Raw genomic sequence first — 21,123 nt, 5'->3', positions numbered from 1 at the left:
GGCCTAGGCTCTCCAGATGGTTCCCTCGGGAGCCTCTCCTTGCAGTGTGGGCACCCAGTGTGCCAAGCCTCAGTTTCCCCCAAATGCCTGCTAACCAGAGAGGGAAATGTAGAAACAGCAGAGGTTCTTTTGTGTTCTGAATGCATCTGTCTCACATTTTGCAGGGAGGCTGTTGGGGTCTGACCACGGCTCATACATGTGCCTGTCTCTTGGGCATGGGGCTGAGTCACTGGGGGACAGCTGGGAGCTGAGGGATGCAGGGTCAGCATGGAAACTGCGGGTGTGGCTGGGCACGCTCAGCAGCTGAGCAGCTGGACTAGTAGCAAGGCTGGTTCGCCCATCACATCCCCTGTCCCGCACCCACCAGCAGGGGGCTTGTCTCACCTCCACCTGCATCTGTGAGCATCCGGACCGGCGTCCAAACTCACTCGGTCCCCATGTTAACGTTAATGCCATGTCAACCCTGAGCAGGAGTAGTCAAATCTCGGGCAAAGGAATTTCAGTTAGAAAAGAAAATCCCACTTAGAATGCCAGCTACAGATAACTAAAGCCATCCCTTTTTTCCAAAGGGCACATTGAGAATGTCACCCATTTGTAAATTGTTCCCTAATGTCCTTGTTTAATCAACAACAAAAAAGGGCAACTTAATTTGTTGAGGGTCTCTGTGTTCTTAAACAAGAAATAAAATTGGAAATGTTTAAATTGAAGAAGATAAGCTGCATAATGCTCCACTCACGGGCTTCTTCTCATTCTCTGTTGTAGACACATCGATAGAACAAATGGTCAATATATATTAAACCCCCTCACTGCTGCTGTACAAAGTGGCCTCCTGTACGTGTCGGTTGTTAGTCCCTAGGTTGCCTTTCTGCAGGGCGTGCAGTTCTGGTTTCCCCGCAGTCTTCAGGCCAAGGGACCTGTCTCCTCAGGAAGCCCCTCTCTATAAAGCATCATCTTACATGGAATGGCTTGGTCAACTGTGTTCAGTTATTAAATATGTTCTACATTTTTATCTGCCTATTATAAAGATGAACAAAAAATATCTTAATGAGGAAGACCACAGATGCATAATAATTTCAAGTCTGTAGTTGAATTTCCTAATCTAAAGAATAGACCAAAATTTCTGTGTATAAAAAAAATGAAAGGCTCCTACAATCCTGGTCTGGGTAGTGGTGTGTGATTTATTATTTGGTGAATTTTCGTCTGGAACAAAAGAGAGGTGTCTTCATCCGCTTCACTGAACCAACAGTGGCAGAGTTCCCCTGGGTGTGTGGCCGCCTTTCTAAACCTTATGGAAGGAGGAAAAGTCTCGCCTGCCCTGAGGGGTCAGAGGCGCTCCTAGCGGAGGTTTGCACGATGGTCCTCTAACTATCTTGACCTGGAAGGGCCTGGGGTGAATGTCCCGGCTGGTGTCCTCAGAGGAGGGTAGGTGCGGTGGACCCAAGACGATCGATTATGACAATTCAATGTCAGCAAACGCCAGAACCGTGACACACACACAGACTCCCTCTCTTTTTAACTGTGGCAAAATATGCACAACATAAAATTTACCATTTTAACCACTTTTAAGATTACAGTTCAGGGCATCAAGTACGTTCACACTGTTGTGCAGCCATCCCCACCATCCACCCCCAGAACTTTTCATCTTCCCAAACGGAAACTCTGACCCCATGAAACACTAACCCCCCCTGCTCCTCCCCCAGCCCCTGGCACCCACCATCCTACTTTCTGTCTCGGTGAAGTTGACTCCTCTAGGACCTCATACTGGTGGAATCATTACAGCATCTGTCCTTTTGTGACTGGCTTAGCTCACTTAGCATAATGTCCTCAAGGTTCATCCATGTTGTAGCACGTGTCAGAATGTCCTTCCTTTTTAAGGCGGAATAACATTCCAGTGTATGAATGGACCACATTTTGTTTATCTGCTCATCTGTCGATGGGCACTTGGGTTGCTTCCAGCTACTGTGAATCATGCTGCTGTGAACATGGGTGTACAAATATCTCTTTGAGCCCCTTTCATTTCTTTTAGGTATATACCCAGAAGTGGAATTGCTGGATCATATGGTAATCCTATGTTTAATTTTTTGAGGACCTGGCAAACTGTTTCCCACAGTGGCTGCACCATCTTACATTCCCACCAGCAGTGCACAAGGGTTCCAGTCATGAACTTCCTCTTTAACCCAAAGTCATGGAAAGAAAATCCATTATTTCACTCATTCACTTCTTCCATGGATCATTCTCCAATTCATTCCTTCACTCATCAGGTGTCTTTGAACACCTGTGCATGGGGACATCTGTGCTCTGTGGCCCGCCGCCTCTGCTCTGCCAGCAGAGGCATGAAGGCAGCTCTGGCCCGAGACTTGCAAATAACTACTGTGGAAATGGCACAAAGACTCCACATCTCGTTTCCTCATATTTCTATTTCTCCACTCCACACATTACCCTTTTAGACTTGGCAGTGCCAGAGGACACATTTTCCAGGGAAGCTGCCAAGAAAGGAGAAAAATGGCTTCTAAGTTCCCTCCTAACTACTAGAGCCTGTACTACTGAAAAAGGCAAAAAGAGAAGTAGCAGAAAGCAGCTGACAAACAAATAGCAGAGCCCTTATTCGTTGATGTGCAAATCCATCTTGAGCCATAAGGCTAAGTAAGTCTAGATCAGGCCAAACGCTATATCAAGATAGCTGGAACCTTATAAAGAGATATTGTGCTCCCCCAAAAGACTCATTAATTTGTGTCTGTGGATTCTCTTTTCCACTGACTTCCACTATCAAATATGACACAGGTTCCCATGGGAAAAAACTGATACTTAGCTAAATGGCTTGGAGCCAAGAAGGACTACAACAGCCATCCCTCCACAGAGCTGGCTGCCATCTTCACCACCCAGCAGAACCCTGGAGCAAGGGTGCATGCAGGCAGTCTTAAAACAACACACATTTCTTCTCTCCCAGTTCCGGAGGCCAGAAGTCTAAAATCAAGGTGTTGGCAGGGTCATGGTCCCTCTGAAGGCTCGAGGGGAGGATCCTTTCTTGTCTGTCCCAGCCTCTGGTGTCACCAGCAGTCCCTGATGTTCCCTGGCGTGTAGACGCATCACTCCAGTCTCTGCCTCCTTCAACACATGGCTTTTCTCTGTGCATCTGTGTCTTCACATGGCATTCTCCCTCTGCGTCTGTCTCTGTGTCTCTTCCCCTCTTCTTGAAAGGATACCAGTCATATTGGATTAGGGCCCACCCTACTCCTGTAGGATCTCATCTTACCTTGACATCTGCAAAGACTCTACTTCCAAATAAGGTTCCAGGGGTGAGGACATGGACACATCTTTTGGGGGACACCATTCACTCCATCACAGCTGGAAAGGAAGAGATGGGCCTAGTCCCTCGTAGGATCTGGTTTGCCCTCCTCCTTCCACTCGTTGACAGGCCAAGCAAGGCTCAGCCATTTATCACTTTACAGTAATTAAGATGTGCTCTGAACTAAAATGCTCCTGGAAGCTTCAGGTTCTAGAAAACCTTATCTCAATCTTTCATTGCTGACCTCTTTGAACATGAAATAAAGGAGATAGAAGGTTATATATCTTTAATCTCCATTATTTTCTACAAGAGCCTCAGTAACAGGAAGCCAAAACAGAGAAACAAACAAAACCATTAGTACCACTGACTAATTTATATTCCATGGCTGAAGTGTCCTTACAAAGCAGGGCTGACCGTGTCACATATGCCCCAACAGTGTCACGTATGTCCCAATACATTTTCTTCATCTCTGTTCCAATGACAACACACACCGAAGATGGAGCTTCAGCCTGGGCCACATTAGGAAGACACACAGTGAGCCCTGAGTGGCAAGTGCTCAGATGACAGGCCCAGTGAGCCCTCAGGGCAGGGTGACAGGCACACAATCAATAATCACAGTCCGAGATTATTTGTTCTAACCTGCTCAGTTTACAAAGTGGGAAACTGAGACCCACAGAGAGAAAGGAACTTGCCTAATATTCGGTCATCATGAAAGGAAATGTTGACCCACAAGCTCTCCCGAGAGACTGCCCTGGTTCTGCACAGTGGCTCTAGCTGAGGATGGGATGCTCACAGAATCCCTAGGGAGCTTTGTCCAACTATCCCTGCTTCTTTCAGCTAAGTCCTGGGGTGGGGGAGGGAACAGGCGCGTGGGAGAGAGCTCTCTGGAGAGTTCTACCACACGCTCTACCCAGCCCTCCCATCCAGAGCAGGGGTTCTGCTTTCTGAGAGCTGAGAAAACCACCTCACATCAAGTGTGTGAGGCCAGCTGCCTCACTGGAGGCTGAACCTGAGGGGATCCAAAGAAATGGAAGCTTCTATAAGAGCTATAATCTTGTTGGGGCAGAGAAGACAGAGAATCCAAAAGCAAAACAACCGTCTCTTAGTTCCATTCAAATCCACAATAAGTGCTGGCCAAAGGCAGTGCCCAGTCAATGCAGGGCAGGCAAGGCCGGGGGCCAGCAGGGGCACCTGGGCCCGGCCTGCGGGGAGGAAGGGCACGACAGCAGCAAGGTGCTTTTTAAACAGAAGGCAGAAAGGCCCAGCAAGAGAGCTGAAGCTGCCCTCAGAGGCCTGCCAGCTGGGCCCCTCACCCTCCACCCTTCATGCTCAGAGCCCCAGCGCCGGCCCTGAGCCTGGGTGCCAACCCTGTCCTCAAAGGGCTCCCAGTTGAGCTGCGTGGACAGATGTGGAAAGGACACAGTGGAAAAGGGAACATTTACTCAGATCCCTCACCCTGAAGACAAATAACACAATCACTTCATAAACTCAAGCAATTCACACACTGGTGACTGACTTGTCACCAGTGTGTGACGCCTCCCTCTGCCCCCAACCAGGGATGAGCACTCCGAAGCACCCTGGTTGACCCCCAGGCATTCCAGCCAGCCTCCACACCTGTGGGTGCTGGAGGGCATGGCAGCAGTGTCCTGAGCCCACGATCCCCTGGGAACAACCTCCCAAATGCGGGGATGCACCTGGACAGCCCTCCAGCTCCCACACCATCGTGTGTTGAAGAACAGTCCCACCAGCATGCATCAAGCCCAATGGGGGTTCCCAGGGAGAACAACCCAGCTGGTCTGTTTCTCTAACACACCCAAGAGCAGTCGCTCCTGAAGAAGTGCCTTTTGAGTGGGAGGCAGTGGGGTACCATGGCTCTAAGATTCTCTAGACGCCCCATCTAGACTCACTGTCTTGACATTAAAACAATCCCGTCTATTACTTCCTAGTTATATGTTGGTCAGATCTGGGTTTTTTGAACCCAAATGATACTCCCTAACTCCTCTTTCCAAAGTTTATGCTCACTCATCAAGCAGGACAATTGCCAAGCCCTGCAAATGTCCCAGCAGAGGAGGAGTGAGGACACATGGGCTCCTTTAGGGGATACTGCCATGACGTGGGTACACACTGTGCCAGCACACCTTCAGGAGCACCTCAAGAGCGCAAGGGCTGATGCTCCTGGAGAGCATTTCAGGGGAGATGGAGTCTGGGCGGCACTTATAAACACCCCAGGGCAGCAAAGGCCACAGAGAAAAAACCGGGTGTCTCCGTTGATTGGTATCATCTTTTATTACACAAAATAAAATTCTGTCTATGTTGCACATTCATACTTTCTATAAATCTGGCTTTTAAAAACTCCCCAGGAGTGCAGTCCATCTGTTCTTTGATTTTTCTTCCAACGACATCACACCTCAACTGTAGTCGGTATCCTCTCAAAGGACAAAAGCGGACGTGGATGCCTGGGGGCCACCCCCCATGGCGCACTCCTGGCCTGCCCGCTGGAGTCGCAGCCCCCGGCACCGTCTGGACCACTGCTGCCAGGGACAGTCAAAGCATGAGAATCAAAGCGGCAGCATGTCATCGCCTTCACCAGCCCGTCTCCAGCAGCACAAAACCCGTCCTCCCAGCTGGTCTTCTGGGGACTGGGCGTCACGGTGATGTGGTGGCGCCGTCCCCAGGCAGCCAGGCGTCCGGGCTTCTCTTTGGGCAGGCCTGGACCAGGGCCTTAGGGGATCTCTGTGTCCATGCTATAAATCTGAATGAGATCAGACACAATGTTATCAATGATTGGCTTGGTAAGGTCGTCACTAAACACCTAGAAAGGAGAAGGAAAACAGGCTCTGATTAGACTCCCTCTGCATTAAGCAAGGACCCTCCCACTAAGCACAGAACCACATTGTAGGGGGAGCACGGGCACCAGGCTATCGGAAACGATGGTGGCTCCCTGCAAAGCCCGTTCAGTTCCAGCCTTCCAAGGCTGATCACAAAGCAGGGAACCTTCCAGATGGAAGAGGGCTTGGTGATCATCCAATCCAGATACAAGAGGACTTGTCCTAGGTTACACAGGGAACTGGTGACAGAGCTGGGCCTAGAGCACAGGCTCCTGCCTCCCCAAGGACTCTCTCAGGTCCAGGATCTCTGGGGATCTTGGGAGAGGAGAGAGTGGGGGTCCATTTCCAGAAATAGGCAGGCTAGATCACCTGGACCCCACCCTAGCATAGGCTGGCCCCTTGGGAACACCTGGACCTGCTCTACAGCCTGGACTAGATCTCTTGACCATATCAGAGAGCTTTAAAATTGTAAGGCAAGTCCCAAGGGGCACAGGGCTAACCCTGCACATTCTCAAGGAAGGCCTGGCTTTGACCCCTGGGCTCCTGGGAGGGGACCTCTACGCCCCTGGCACGTCCTGCCTGATAAGAAGGTCTTGGTTTGCCTGGGGACGAGGGCCCTGCCAGGCATGCTGACAGCGTGATTTGTAGTGGGGCCTTGGGCCGCACACATCAGCCTGAGCTCCGGGGGGCTGAGACTGAGTAACTAAGGTCAGGCATGCGGGCACTCCAGGCCCGCAGGACCCACCCCCAGTAAAGACCCTGGACACCGCGGCTCCAGGGGAGCTCCCCTGGTGGCAGTACTCCATGTGTGCTGTCACACATTGCTGCTGGGAGAAATTGTGCTGCCGCACGACTCCACTGGCAGGGGACCTGGAAGCTCCTGCCTTGTCTCTCCCGGACCCGCCCTACGGACGCTCCTTTTATCTTTGCTGATTTCAACCTGTATCCTGTCACTGTAATTAACCAGAACCACCAGAACCACAAGGATAACAGCTTTTCTGAGTTCTGGGAGTCCTCCTAGTGAAGCATCGAGCCTGAGGGTGCTCTTGGGGACCTGTGACCACATGGGAAGTAAAAAGCAAAACAAGGGAGCTCTTGGTTGGATGCTGTGGCTCCCCTGGGGAACCAAGGTGTCACAAAGGTCAAGGCCTTGGGCCAAGCCAGGGCAAAAAGTGGACTTGAGTCCATCCCCTCCATGGCCACATCCCCCAAAGAAAGCTAGGACCCTCCACTGGCTACCACCTCAGGTGTGAGACAGTGACCTGGAAACCCCCTGAGCCCTGGCTCAGGAAGATTGGCTGTCTCACCCTGGACTCTGGGTGGAAAACAAATACTTCAGAAATAAGGGTTTGCTCATTAGGGTCCACTACCTGTGTGCTCCTGGAGACCTCAAGCCGATAAATGACCATCAAAAATAAAGGGTAGTCCAGGGCCAAAAGGTGGAAGCAACCCAGGTGTCCATTTATGGAGAAATGGACAAACACCATGTGGTTCATCCATACCATGGAATAGTATTCAGTCTTAGAAAGGACGGAAATTCTGACACATGCTACTGCTTTCGAGTCGGCGCCTCATCCACCCAGGGCCTGACCCACCTTGGCCAAGGCCAGCCCTGCCACTAGTGCACTCGAGTGCAGACAGGCTTCTGGCAGGGAAGCATGACAAGCTCTGCCAAGTCTGCTGACCAGCATGGCAAAGCCCCAGCCCACAGCAGACAAGTGACAACAGAGAGGCAGTTTCTGTAAGAAGTGGTGGCCGAGAGCATGCAAGGAGGAAAAAGGTTTCACAAATCAGACATAAGCGTCCCAGGGCTGGGTGTGAGGGGACGCCATCGGGAGCCGCTCACCACAAGGCAACTGGCCAGCGCACCTCCCGAGCCCAAAGGGCGCCCAGATTCTGGATGCTCCCAGTGCATGCAGCCCGTAGCCTTCCAGAAAAGGTGAAGAGCTGAGTGAATATGAGTGTGCCACCCCAAAAGGGGCCACTTCTTCCCAGTTTTAGCAATTACCGGGTAAGTCTGTGTTGCCCAGAAAACAGGCCCATGGCAGAGCTGCTTCCCGGCGCTCTGCTCTTGTGAGGCCGAGAGCAGGAAGCAGAGGCGGAGCAGTGACACCCAGTGAAGATCAGGAGCCAGTGAAGAGAAAGGAGAGCAGAAAGGAAGACACACGGAGGAAAGTCGGAACGGACAATGGGAAACAAGTCACGACATCACAGATGCAAGCAGCTGAGGAACAGGGGCTGCCGTGCCCACCAGATGCCCTGAGTGCAGGGCCAGGAAGTGGCAGCCCCTTCTGCCACCACCTGACTCCAACAGAGCAGGGACACCACAGTCACGTGATCCAGAATCCCCGAGAAACCCCAGCATGGAGCAATCCTTTCTGTCCACACAGACGCACTTTTACCCCCACGCTGCTGCTGGGGGTGCATCTGGCCAGAGACCGGGGCTGCGGATGCGTTTGTTCCAAGACACGTGAGCCCCGACTGTGTGTCTGGTCTAGGCACTGGGCTGGGGCAGGTGATAAAGCAGACAAGATCCCCGATCTCTGGGCACTCAGTTTGCTGTGAGGGGGGATCAGACAGACAATCAAGGACAACAAAGCAAAGAGCAGGAAAAGCTGTGGTCTCCCAGGGAGGGCAAGCAGGCCAGGGGGAGGGAGCGTCAGGAAAGGGTGAGGCACCATTTGGAGCAAGAGCTGTAGGAGGGGAGGAGAAGGCAGGCGTGGGCCCAGGAAGGCACCCAGGGGGTACCCACAGTTCAGGAAACAGATGACACATTTTAGAAGATTTCTGGCCACTGTGGGTTTGCAGGAGAGGGCTAGGGCACCAAAAGGAGAAACCTTCAGTTATCTCAAACTCAGCTTACATAGAACCTCATTCTAGGACAAGGCCAGACAACGGAGGTGTCATGAGAAAGGAACAGCAAACTTTAAGTATGGGAAAGGAAAAAACATAAAATGATCTCAAAATTCCATTTTGAGAAACTGTGGGCCTACTCAGGGAAGATCAGACAGGACTGCAGAAGTCCTTGAGCACAGCCCTTCTGACGGACAGATTTCAACTCACTCTCTACAAACTACACTTTGGATTCAGTAGGTCTGGGGTAGGCCAGGGAATCTATCAATCATCAGTCTCATCTCTCTCTATCTATCCATCTATCCATCCATCCACCCATCCATCATCTATCTACAGCTATTGTCTATCTACCTATCATCCATCCATCTTTTGAGAGCATCCCCTATATAGTCCTGCATCGTTTAACGACGGGGACATGTTCTGAGGTGTCATTGGCCGATTTCATCATTGTGGGAACATCATAGAGTGTACTTATACAAACCTAGGTGGTACAGCCTACTACACACCTAGGCTCTATGGTACTCATCTTATGGAACCACCATCGTCTATGCGGTCCGTCATTGACCGACACATTGTGATGTAGTGCATGACTGTACTCCTGACATGAAGCCAGGTTTATTAACCTTTGATGTATGATGAGCTCCCACTCAATTCAATGAAAGTGCTTGGCTGAGCTCAGTGGTTCTTAACTGAGCAACCCCACTCCAGGACACTTGGCAATGTCTGGAGGCATTTTTGGTTGTCATGACTGGTGGGGACACTGCTCAATATCCTATAGTGCCCAGGACGGCCCCACCACAGAGAATGAGCCAGCCCCACATGGCCCCAGTGCCGAGGGGGAGAACTGCTGCCTTAGACTATTATGACAGGGCATTTTCAAGCTTCAGCATCCCCAAGTAGCCCACATCTTTCTTCACAGATAATTACTACAAAGAAACATGAACACCAGGTACAGGGACTTCCGAAAGTGCTTAGGCAAAGGAAAGGGGGACACACGCCAGTGCACTGAGCAGTCACCTCACCTGCCACCATGGCTTCTCGGCCTCAGCCTCGGCGGGCACCTCGACCCCATAGGCCTGCAGGGCCAGGTGGAGCACTGCCACGGCTATGTGCTGAGCCCGGAACCGGAGGCACAGCCCCCCGTGGTAGCTGTCCCGCAGCAGGGCCCAGGCAGTGACGGAGATGGGGGTCCGCTGCCAGCTGTAACGATTCAGCCAGTTCTTGAGGGAAATCAGGTAGTGGAGCAGGTACTGCAAAGACATGCCAGTCAGCCAGTTGGCCTTCGGGGCTCGGGCCCCCTAGTCGCCTGCCTCCTCACTGTGAGGCACTGTGGCCCCTCCGCCCACCAGCCACTCTCCCCTAAGCTGTCTCGAGGTGTATAAAACACAGATCAGATCGAGTCACTTCCCTGTTCAAACCCTCCAATGGCTCCCTGCATCACTTAGAAAAAAGCCCCAGTGCCTTCCACTGGCCTCCAGGCGCTGCCTCGCCCTCGCCTCACCCTCTCGCTGTTTGACGGCGCCAGGCAAGCTCCACCTCAGGGCCTTGGCACTCGCTGCTCCCTCCACCTGAAATCATCCCATCCCCGCCCTGGTCCCCATGTGCCTGCCCACTCTCATCCTCCAGGCCCAGCTCCTAAAACCCGCCTGGGTCACTCCTGATGGCCACCCCCACCTCAATCCCTCTCCATCACATGGCCCTGCTCTAGCCGTCGTCGGAAATCATTCTGCTCATCCCCTTGCCTGACTCAAACAAAAGCACCAGAAACAGCAGCCTTATTTGCAGAACAGAACACTGAGCCCGTGTGCCCGGCCTGACAGGACGCCTGCTTTCAGGACTAGAGACTGGTGACCGTGTTTCCCAGTAGTGCCGTCCTCGGCTGTACACTCGGAAGGACCTTCCCGCTCAGCAGCCTGCCAGCTCCCGCTCTGCGGAGACAGCTGCTTGGCCTGAACCTCACGCTCTACTGAACACACTGCTGAGCCCACTCAACAGACCCAACCACACGTGCAGGGGACTCTAGCCCGCCACAGAGGTGGTGGCTCTTGGCTGCTTTCCAGACCATCCTAACCTAGTACACAGGGAAGGCCGTCAGGCTCACAGCCACGCCGAGCCCCGCTCTCCAACCTGACAGTCCCCGAGGCCAGCTGGGAGCTGTTCCTCCCCAGACTTGGTGCTGTGACTGCCCCCAGCAGAGCCAGGGTGACCTCTGCCTTTCCCCTTGGGTGTTTTGTCAATCATCCTGCTGACCGAAAACACAACTCTCCACCAGGGGGTTCCGGGATTAGGGAGGCGTTAGAAGAAGGGGAGTGAGACTGTAAAACGGGCAACATGAAGCACAGCTGCGGCGACGGAGTCATTCTGTATCTTCACTGTGGTGGTGGATACATAAGGATACACACGTGATACAACTGCATAGCACTGCCGGAGTACAGCACACAACCAAGTAACCACCCAGACCAGGGAAACCGCATCCATGCCCACACCCTGCCGGTTACATTGTATTCGAGTTTTGCAAAGCGTTTCCTTTTAGGGAGACTGGGCAAAGTCTCCATCGCAAATGGGATCTCTGTGTTATTTCCTCCGACTGCTTGTAAATCTACAATTACCTCAATAAAAAATTCAACTAAAAAGAAACAAAATCCTGGCACAGAGCCCGATGTCACACACACACACACAAACACACACCCTGCTCTCTGCAGGCCACCCTTCCAGGCTGCCTGCACATGGGCCCGCGGCCCCCAAAGGATGACATCCAAGTGCTCTAAGGGTTTCACATGTCCCTTGGCTGCTGCTGAAAACAGTTCTTCTGCCGGACCTTGTGTCCCCACAGTTCAAGTGTGCTACCGGACTCGAGTGATGGCTTTCACAGGGTTTCTAAGCACAGTTGAGCTGCATGCGAGCTCCGAGGTAGAGCAGCAACTCTTGGTGACAGGGACTCTGGCAGGTCACGAAACCAGCCCTGTTTCCCTGTGGCTCACCGAGCACACAATGTATACCAGTCACGGGATCTGCTTCAGAGGGTCGCCCGGACCCCAGCTTGTGGCCACAGCCCGCCGGACGGAAAGACAGACGCTGACATTAGAACTGCCAGAGGGAACCCCAGAGCAGGACAGGAGAGGGCGCCTGAGCCCAGCACAGGGTGCAGTCAGGAGCCCCACGTGCTCCCGATGGTTAGAGGGGTGCACTTTCAGGATAAAGAACAGAGGCTCATGCCTGAAGACACAGTTGCCAATTGCCCAGCATGTACCTTATGTGGGTGCTGGAAGGAGACTTGGAAACGAAGAACTCGCAGCACGAGGAGCTCACACTGTACGATGCTGTCCCGAAGCGCCCAGAAACGAGAGTCCAGCTCCAAGGGCTCACTGCCTGGGTGGAAGTACCTGCGGAGAAATGGCCATGCTTACAGCGGCCAGGGAGGTGCCCTGTGGAGGAGCCCGTAAGTCACATGACACCCACAGACAAACCCCAGTGTCCCTCTGCCATAGCCTAACATGGGGCTCTTCTCCCTATGGCTGTATAAATCACTCTTCATCTACATGTCTAGCATACAGGATAAAAGCAATAACCAACAGAAGAAAGAAGCCAGTTTCTAGTTCCAGCCCTGATAGGCTGTCCCGTATTACTCAGCAAGATGGCAAGTGTAAAGATGGGCTCTTTGCAATGACTCCAGAGGAACCAGAAGCTCTAGCACACTGAGTTGGTTGTGCTTCCTATTACATGCAGCCTGGCATCAAGGACAGTCTTCAGGAGCTGGCCCAGAGGCGCAAGCGGTTAAGTGCGCGCACTCCACTGGGGCGGCCCTGGGTTCGCAGGTTTGGATCCTGGGCATGCACCAACACACCGCTTGTCAAGCCATGCTGAGGCGGCGTCCCATATAAAGTAGAGGAAGGTGGGCACAGATGTTAGCTCAGGGCCACTCTTCCTCAGCAAAAAGAGGAGGATTGGCATGGATGTTAGCTCAGGGCTGGTCTTCCTCACAAAAAAAAAAAAAAAGGACAGTCTTCAGCACCCAGGGTGGCAACGCCCAGGGCTCTCACTCTGGGCTCAAGGAAGGTATTTAAACATATCATGGGGGACTGGCCTTGTGGCTTAGCAGTTAAGTGTGCGCGCTCCGCTGCTGGCGGCCCGGGGTTCGGATCCCGGGCGCGCACCGACGCACCGCTTCTCCGGCCATGCTGAGGCTGCGTCCCACATACAGCAACTAGAAGGATGTGCAGCTATGACATACAACTATCTACTGGGGCTTTGGGGGAAAAAATAAAGAAAAAAAATTTAAACATATCATGGGGATGATGTATTCAAAAGCGCAAACGTATTTCAGTTTTATGTTTCCCAGATTGTCTTTCCTTCGTTCCAGATCCTTCTGTCCTTATTTACACTGTATATGTCCACAACCCTCCCACCTACACAAGATCACTAAGATGTACGAGAACAAGATTTATACTCAAGTGATCAAAATTCCCTGCAATGACTCAGCTTTCCTAGCTCCTCACTCGTTTTCCAATTTCCCCCAGAACCCCAGCCAGGTGCCCACGTCTCATTAGCAATTCACACAATCTCCCCTTCTTCCGCCTTGCCTGTTGGAGCCCTGGCAGTTACGGAGAACTCCAGCCGCCCTCCCTTAGGTCTCTCTCCTGTTTTTCTCTTAGTCTTTCACGGTACACCGTGACCCTGATATGCTTAGGGGGTGGCGAGTGCTTTTTCTGTTACCTGTTTATTAAAAGAGAAGCAGCACAAAATAGTTTTCTTTCCCAATGATTAGAGCTCCTAGAAAGTCTACGACACACCTTGAGTCAGTAACTTTCCATAAATCACTTTCTCCTGGGGCCCCAGGCCTCAGCACAGCCTGCCCAGCTGGCTGAACCCCCATGTCCTTCCCCAACAGGAATGTGGCTGCTCAGGCCTAGGGGTGTCGCACACGGAGAACTGTGCCCACACCAGGGCAAGAGACACTCCTCACCAACTCTGATTCGGTTCCTCACACCATTTAAATAAAATGATTGCCCAGCTGGGTCCATGCCCTCCCCTGCATGGCAGGCCGACCTGTGGGGCCCACAAACCCGACTGATTCAATACATCTTGTCCAAGATTCCAAAGGAATCTTTGATACACCTGTCCAAGCCCCCTCTGCTGCAGCTATGCCACCCCTGCCAATGATGCCAGAGACTCTCTCTTACCCACCCCCCTCCACACTCCATCTGGCCCAAGCTTCTCTCCCACCGACCCCCTGGGCTTCTGACACCAGGCTCATTCTCGCCTTTGCTGCTAGTGCTTCCTTCTGAGCTTGCCTGCTGCCAGTCTGGAGGGCAGGCACAGCGGGACCCTTCTCTGCCCTCCCATTCGGGTAGATTCCCAGAAGCCGTTACCTGTTGGACACGTTGATGATGTCACGAGTACGCAGGTGCTGCTCCTCCACTTTGCCAGCCAAGTAAAGGGAAGACATGGCAACCAAGTAGGGGTCATAGGCGTCCAGGTTGATCTCGCAGAAGAACTTATGGTAAATGGTACAAGCAGTGGCGATGGGAATGGACTGCATCCCCAGCTTGACACCTACCGAGAGGGAGCAGGCAGGAGAGTACTTCAATCCAGTGCTCAGCCCCTGCAAAAGGGTGAGGGGAGCCACTGGGTCGGGCCCTAAGGGTGCACATCCCTGCTCAGACAGGACCAAGAGTTTGGAGCCTAGTTGGCAGTGGCTGCTGGGTCTTTCACCAAGTCCCCTACTGAGGGGTTTGGAGGCAGGCTTCTCAGACTGTAGGGGCTAACAAGCCCCTGGGGGTGGTGCTCAAGTGCAGCGCCCCCTTCAGTAGTTCTGCAGATCCTGCAGTTCTACCAAGCCCCCAGGTCATGCTCAAGCTACGGATGTGCAGACCACACTAGGAGAAGCAAAGCTCAGACTACTACTCAGTTAGCACCTGGCCTATCAGCTTGTGCACAACATCTTGGAAAGGACCACACACTGCTGTATGTCTGTTTCCACCTTAGCAAGCATTTAACTAGAGGTTGCCCCTGGCCCCGCAGCTCACCTACCAAAATCCTACCAAGTGAACAGGAGGGAACAAAGGCCTCCGAGCATCAAACAGATGCCCCAAGTCCCGATGTTACAGTTAAAGATTATACTCAGCAATAGTTTCCTAGTCTGCAGATTGGAAAAGGCAAGAAAAGCAAGCAGGGTGACCTCCAAAGGCAACCCTGGGCAGAGCAGGAGAAAAGCAATATCTATGGCCACAGCCAGGCACCAGGGAGAAAGCCCAACACACTGAAAAAGTACTAGAACTCAGAAAACCAGAGCACGGTGGCCTGATTTAGGGGTTGAAGCCCATCACCCATCCCACCCCCAAACAGCTCCTAAGGAAATCATTGCATTGGGTCACAGAACCAAAACAAATTCACAATGACCAGGTTAGCAAGAGAAGTTAAATGACATCCAATAGGCTGAAAGAAGACGGCGGAGAACAACCACCGATCAATCATTAAGATTACATTCAACATCCTTGACTTAAGAAGGTATATTACTTCCCTAGGGCTTCAGGAACAAATTGCCACAAACTCAGTGGCTTAAAACAACATTTTTTTTCACTTATAATCCTGGTGGTCACAAGTCCAAAATGAGGGGCCAGCCCGGTGGCGTAGTGGTTAAGGTTAAGTCTGCAAGCTCCACTTCAGCAGCCCGGGATTCGCAGGTTCGGATCCTGGGTGCAGACCTATGCACCACTCATCAAGCCATCCTGTGGCAGCAACCCACGTACCAAATAGAGGAAGATTGGCACAGATGTTAGCTCAGGGTTCATCTTCCTGAGCAAAGAGACGAAGACTGGCAACGGATGTTATCTCAGGGCTAGTCTTTCTCACCAAAAAAAGAAAAAAAAAGTCCAAAATGAGTCTTAGGGGGCTAAGCTCAAGGTGTTGGCAGGGCTGGTTCTTCTGGAGGCTCCAAGGGAGAATCTGTTCCCTTGCCTTTTCCCGCTTCTAGAGGTGCCTGCAGTCTTTGGCTCATAGCTCCTCCCTTCATCTTAAAGCCAGCAGCGCAGCATGTTCTAACTCTGCTTCTGTCATCACACAGCCTTCTCCTCTGCCTGTCACTCTTCCTGCCTCTCTCTTAAGGATGGTGTAATTATATTGGGCCCACAAGGATAGTTCCCCCATGTCAAGTTGCTTAATCCCTTATGCAAAATCTCCTATGCTATATGAGGTAACAGTCACAGGTCCCAGGGATTATGATGGGGACATCTTTGGAGGACCAGTATTAGCTTCAGATAGAGAGCGAGGGTATATGTAATATGTTTTGGGGTTTTTTGTGGGGTTTTTAGCTGAGGAATGTTCACCCTGAGCTAACATCTGTTGCCAACCTTCCTCTTTTTGCTTGAGGAAGATTCACCCTGAGCTAACATCTGTGCCAATCTTCCTCTTTTTTGCATGTGGGTCACTGCCACAGCATGGCCGCCAACAAGCGGCGTAGGTCCGCCTCTGGAACCAAACCGGCGAACCCGGGCTGCCAAAGCGGAGCGTGCTGAACTTAACCGCTAGGCCACGGGGCCGGCCCTGCAACACCTTGTGTAAAGAAGTCTTTCGAAAGTGAAAGCTAAAGAGCTTTTAGCGTTTCAAGGTTTAAACTTCAGTTACATAGACAGTTCCTACACGGGGGCCCTCACGTTCAGAGATGTAAGATAAGGTGGTATAGCTGCACGTGATCCTCCAAGTCTTGTTTTACGTAGCAAACCCTCAAAGGACAGCATGCTTCTCTGGTTTACATGGACACTCCAAGCAGATGGGTGGCAGCATATGAGAGGACTCTGCAATCCTTCCTTATACACTTTACAACTCTTGTCGAAAATTAAATGTACAAATCGCTGGAATTAATGGTGCTGCACCATTTCCCCAGACTCTGCCCACCTTGACTTGAAAGCAGACTCACCCAATCCCTCTGCCTCAGAGCAACAAAGTAACAAAGATCGGAAATAACCGGCTGCCTGCCGAGCAAGATACTATTGACAGAGAAAAAGTGTTTCTACAGGAATCCGCTTGGCGTCATCGCCTCGCCCGAGGAGGGGAGCGCCCGACACCACTGTGGACACGATAGCCGGGGGTTCAAAACGCGAGCCGTACCCCGAGTCCTCGGTCTTCAGCAAGACTGGTCACGAGCCGCACCAACAGCGGGCACTGAAAGGTTCCGTGAGCCCGAGCGCCACACAGTGTCCCCGCAGTCTGGGAGACAGATGTGGTGGAAGGCGCCGGGCTCCCGGAGCCGGCCGCCTTGCAGCTGGGGCCGGTCCTTTTACAGCCTTCTCTCGGGGCCTGCGCACCCGCCCGGCCCATGGTAACGACCGCGTCGGCCCGTAGCTCACAGCCCAGGACGCAGGGCGCGGCGGCGAGGCCGAGGCCCGGACCCCAAGCCGGGCCTCCCTCCAGGCCTCCGCTTGGGCCAGCCGGCGTCTTCCCTCCGCCCAGCCGCGCCCGCGCCGCGTCCGGCGGGTCCCCTCCTCCGGGAAGCGGGTCCCTTCCACGCCGGCCCCGGCCCGCCGGCTCGGCCCTCCCAGGGCGGGCTCGGGGAAAGGGCAGCTTGGCGGCCCCGTCCACCCAGTCCCGTCCGCGCAGGGCCCGACTCTCCCCGACCGCAGTTACCTGCCTCCATGATGAACCTCGTCACTCGGAAGTGCACCCTCGCCTCGGGGGCCGGCCGCCCCTCGGCGCCCGGAGCCGCGTCCCCTCCTCCGCAGCTCCCCGAGCCAAAGGCCTCCATGAGGACGGCTCCCCGGCCCGGGCGCCCTGCGCCCGAAAGAGAAGCGCCCCCAGAGCACGGCTGCTGGCTCCGGGGGTCCTCGCGGCGGGCGCGGCCGCCCTGCCCCGCCCCGCTGGCCCCGCCCCCAGGCCCCCAGGCCCCGGCTGACCCCGCCCCTCCCCCTCCCTTCCCTCCCCCTCCCCTCCGCCTCCCCTCCCCCGGGTGATCGCGCGGCTGCGCCCACTAGGCGGGCCTAGCCCAGCGCACAGGCGCAGGCGCAGAGGCCGTACTTGCCTGGCGGTCTGCGTGCGCCCGCCCCGCCCCTGGACGCCTCCGGCATTCTCCCCGGACACAGCCCGCCCCACCTGGGACGCCGGATGCCCCGCCCTCGGGGACCTAAAGCCCCGCCCCCGGGAGTCTTCTGCCGGGTCCCCGAAGGCCACACGCCGCACCCTAGGGAGTTGCGCGCCTTGCCCTCCGGCAGCGCAACTGGCGGGGCTACTCCGCGAGGGCGCAGCGCGGTCACGGGCTTGGGGCCGGGGCACGAGGGCACCCCCAGGCACCTGAGCTACAAGTCCCTGTGGTGCCGCTAAGGTGTCGCTCTGGACTGGTGGCCCAGTGTGGTTTAGGACGGGAAGAGCTGGTGGCGTTTGCCAAGCCCTGGGCGAGGGGCGCTTCTGAGAGTTCACGCTGAGGCGTCCACGGCTCCTGACAGAAGGCGTGTGATTCAGGTTTGCCCGAGTGCCCCGAAGGGAACGCTGTGCCCAGAATGAGTGCAGTAAGGGTACTGGTCTCTGGGTTTTCCAGTGGCCCCGCATCCCGTGGGGATCTGATTTCTGCTTGCCTTTCCAGCCTGGCACACAGTAGGAGCTTAATAAGTGTTTGCTGAATGAATGATGTTGAATATCTGATTCATAATGCCATCCACATTTCGTTTGTCTTCCACAAGCAGGAAATTGTGCATCAGGCATTAGGGATGTAGAGCACCAAAGAGACTCCCAGGCTCGTGACAGCCAGTCACTTGGGTCATTCTGATACAGTCAGAGAGTTGCCAGGATGTCTGAGTGCTGGGAACGTTGGGAGGAAAAAGCCAGTGCTCCCAAGCCCTTCTGCTGGGGTGACTGGACCCTGGTGACTGGACCCCAGTGACAACCCTGATGTCTCCACTCCCATCCCCCCACCTGCTCGGGACAGCCTTGGTCTCCTTCCTCAGCCCCCCCTAACCCAACTTCCCCCTGGTCTTCTCTCCACACCAGCTAGGTTAGTTTCCTTGGGCTGCTGTAAAAAATGACCGCCAATTGGGTGGCTTAAGACAACAGGAATTTATCCTCTCACAGTTTTGGAGGCCAGAAGTCTGAAATCAAGGTTTCAGCAGGGTGATACTCCCTCCAGAGGCTGTAGGGGAAAATCCCTCCTTGCATCTTCCAGCTTCTGGTGGCCCTAGGCATCCCTTGGCTTGTGACTCCGTCACTCCAGTCTCAGCCTCCACCTTCACATGGCTTTCTCCCCTGTGTCTGTGTCTCTCTTCTTCTGTCTCTTTTTTTTATAATTAACAATTTAATATTCAATAGACTTTTTTAGTAAAGTTAAGTTTATACAGCCTTATTTCCTATGTGTGCATAATAATGGCCATTTGCAATCACCAATAACTGGATCATATAAATGACCAAATTACATAACTCCCATAGGCTGTCTTTACAGCAGGAAGTTTTATTTTTCTGTGTTGAAAATGGTAAAATGTCCCTATACCTTTTTTTTCCTTTTTTTTATTGTGAAATTTTTGTTGTACATTTTTGTTTACCAGTCACCATATAAGTGCATCCCTCCACCCGTTGTGCCCACCTCCCACCCCCTAGCCCCTGGTAACCACCAAACAGTTCTGTTTGTCCGTATGTTGGTTTATCTTCCACATATGAGTGCAACCTTGCACTGTTTGTCTTTCTCTTTCTGGCTTATTTCACTTAACATAATATCCTCCAGGTCCATCCATATTGTTGCAAATGGGACGATTTTGTCTTTTTTATGGCTGAGTAGTATTCCATGGTATATATATATACCACATCTTCTTTATCCATTCATCAGTTGAGGGACACTTGGGTTGCTTCCATGTCTTGGCTGTAGTGAATAATGTTGCGATGAACATAGGGGTGCATAAGCCTTTTTGGATTGTTGATTTCAGGTTCGTTGGGTAGATTCCCAGTAGTGGGATAGCTGGATCATAAGGTATTTCTTTTTTTTTTTTTTTATAATTTTATTTATTTATTTCTTTTTCCCCAAAGCCCCAGTAGATAGTTGTATGTCGTAGTTGCACATCCTTCTAGTTGCTGTATGTGGGACGCGGCCTCAGCATGGCCAGAGAAGCGGTGTGTCGGTGCGCACCCGGGATCCGAACCCGGGCCGCCAGAAGCGGAGCGCGTGCACTTAACCGCTAAGCTACGGGGCCGGCCCGATCATAAGGTATTTCTATTTTTAATTTTTTGAGGAATCTCCATACTGTTTTACATAGAGGCTGCACCAGTTTGCATTCCCACCAGCAGTGAATTAGGGTTCCCGTTTCTCCACAGCCTCTCCAGCATTTGTTGCTTCTTGTCTTGGTGATTATAGCCATTCTAACGGGTGTAAGGTGATATCTTAGTGTGGTGTTGATTTGCATTTCCCTGATGACTAGTGATGTTGAGTATCTTTTAATGTGCCTATTGGCCATCTGTATATCTTCTTTGGAGAAGTGTCTGTTCATTTCCTCTGCCCATTTTTTGATTGGGTTGTTTGTTTTTTTGTTATTCAGTTGTGTGAGTTCTTTATATATTATGGAGAGTAATCCCTTGTCAGATATATGGTTTGCAAATATTTTTTCCCAGCTGGTGGGTTCCATATTCATTTTTATCCTGGTTTCATTTGCCTTGTAGAAGCTCTTTAATCTGATGAAGTCCCACTTGTTTATTTTTTCTTTTCTTTCCCTTGTCTGAGTAGACACGGAATTCAAAAAGATCCCTTTATGGCTGATGGTGAGTAGTGTACTACCTATATATTCCTCCAGGAGTTTTATACTTTCAGGTCTCACCTTCAGATCTTTGATCCATTTTGAGTTAATTTTTGTGTATGGTGAAAGAAAGTGGTCTACTTTCATTCTTTTGCAAGTGAGTGTCCAGTTTTCCCAGCACCATTTATTGAAGAGACTTTCCTTTCTCCACTGTATTTCCTTAGCTCCTTTGTCAAAGATTAGCTTCCCATAGATAGGAGGTTTTATTTCTGGACTTGCAATTCTGTGCCATTGATCTTTGTGTCTGTTTTTGTACCAGTACCATGTTGTTTTAATTACTATCACTTTGCAGTATGTTTTGAAGTCATGGATTGTGATGCCTCCAGCCTTGTTCTTCTTTTTCAGGATTGCTTTAGCTATATGGGTTCTTTTGTTGCCCCATATGAATGCTAGTATC

At 52.4% G+C, this 21,123-nt stretch overlaps 1 protein-coding gene across 2 annotated transcripts; it reads right to left on the bottom strand.

Annotated features, from left to right (window-relative positions):
- Window positions 1-5,547: 5,547 nt before the first annotated feature.
- Window positions 5,548-17,799, bottom strand: CCNQ (cyclin Q). Of its 2 annotated transcripts, none has more exons than XM_014797539.2 (5): window positions 17,590-17,799; window positions 14,337-14,520; window positions 12,218-12,350; window positions 9,990-10,217; window positions 5,548-6,098 (listed from the first exon to the last, which is right to left on the bottom strand). In XM_014797539.2, the coding sequence occupies exons 1-5, from the start codon at window positions 17,705-17,707 to the stop codon at window positions 6,009-6,011; spliced, it is 753 nt and encodes a 250-aa protein (XP_014653025.2). In that variant the 5' UTR covers window positions 17,708-17,799; the 3' UTR covers window positions 5,548-6,008. The 2 variants fall into 2 exon arrangements, with proteins under 2 accessions (XP_014653025.2, XP_004443351.2); XM_004443294.3 differs by having other exon boundaries at window positions 5,548-6,038.
- Window positions 17,800-21,123: the final 3,324 nt, after the last annotated feature.

Source organism: Ceratotherium simum, chromosome X (genome assembly GCF_057802395.1).
Source record: "Ceratotherium simum simum isolate JZ-2026a chromosome X, ASM5780239v1, whole genome shotgun sequence".
In the NCBI taxonomy this organism is placed as follows: domain Eukaryota; kingdom Metazoa; phylum Chordata; class Mammalia; order Perissodactyla; family Rhinocerotidae; genus Ceratotherium; species Ceratotherium simum.
The sequence above is the reverse complement of the archived record's forward strand: the minus strand, read 5'-3'. Positions and strand labels throughout refer to the sequence as shown.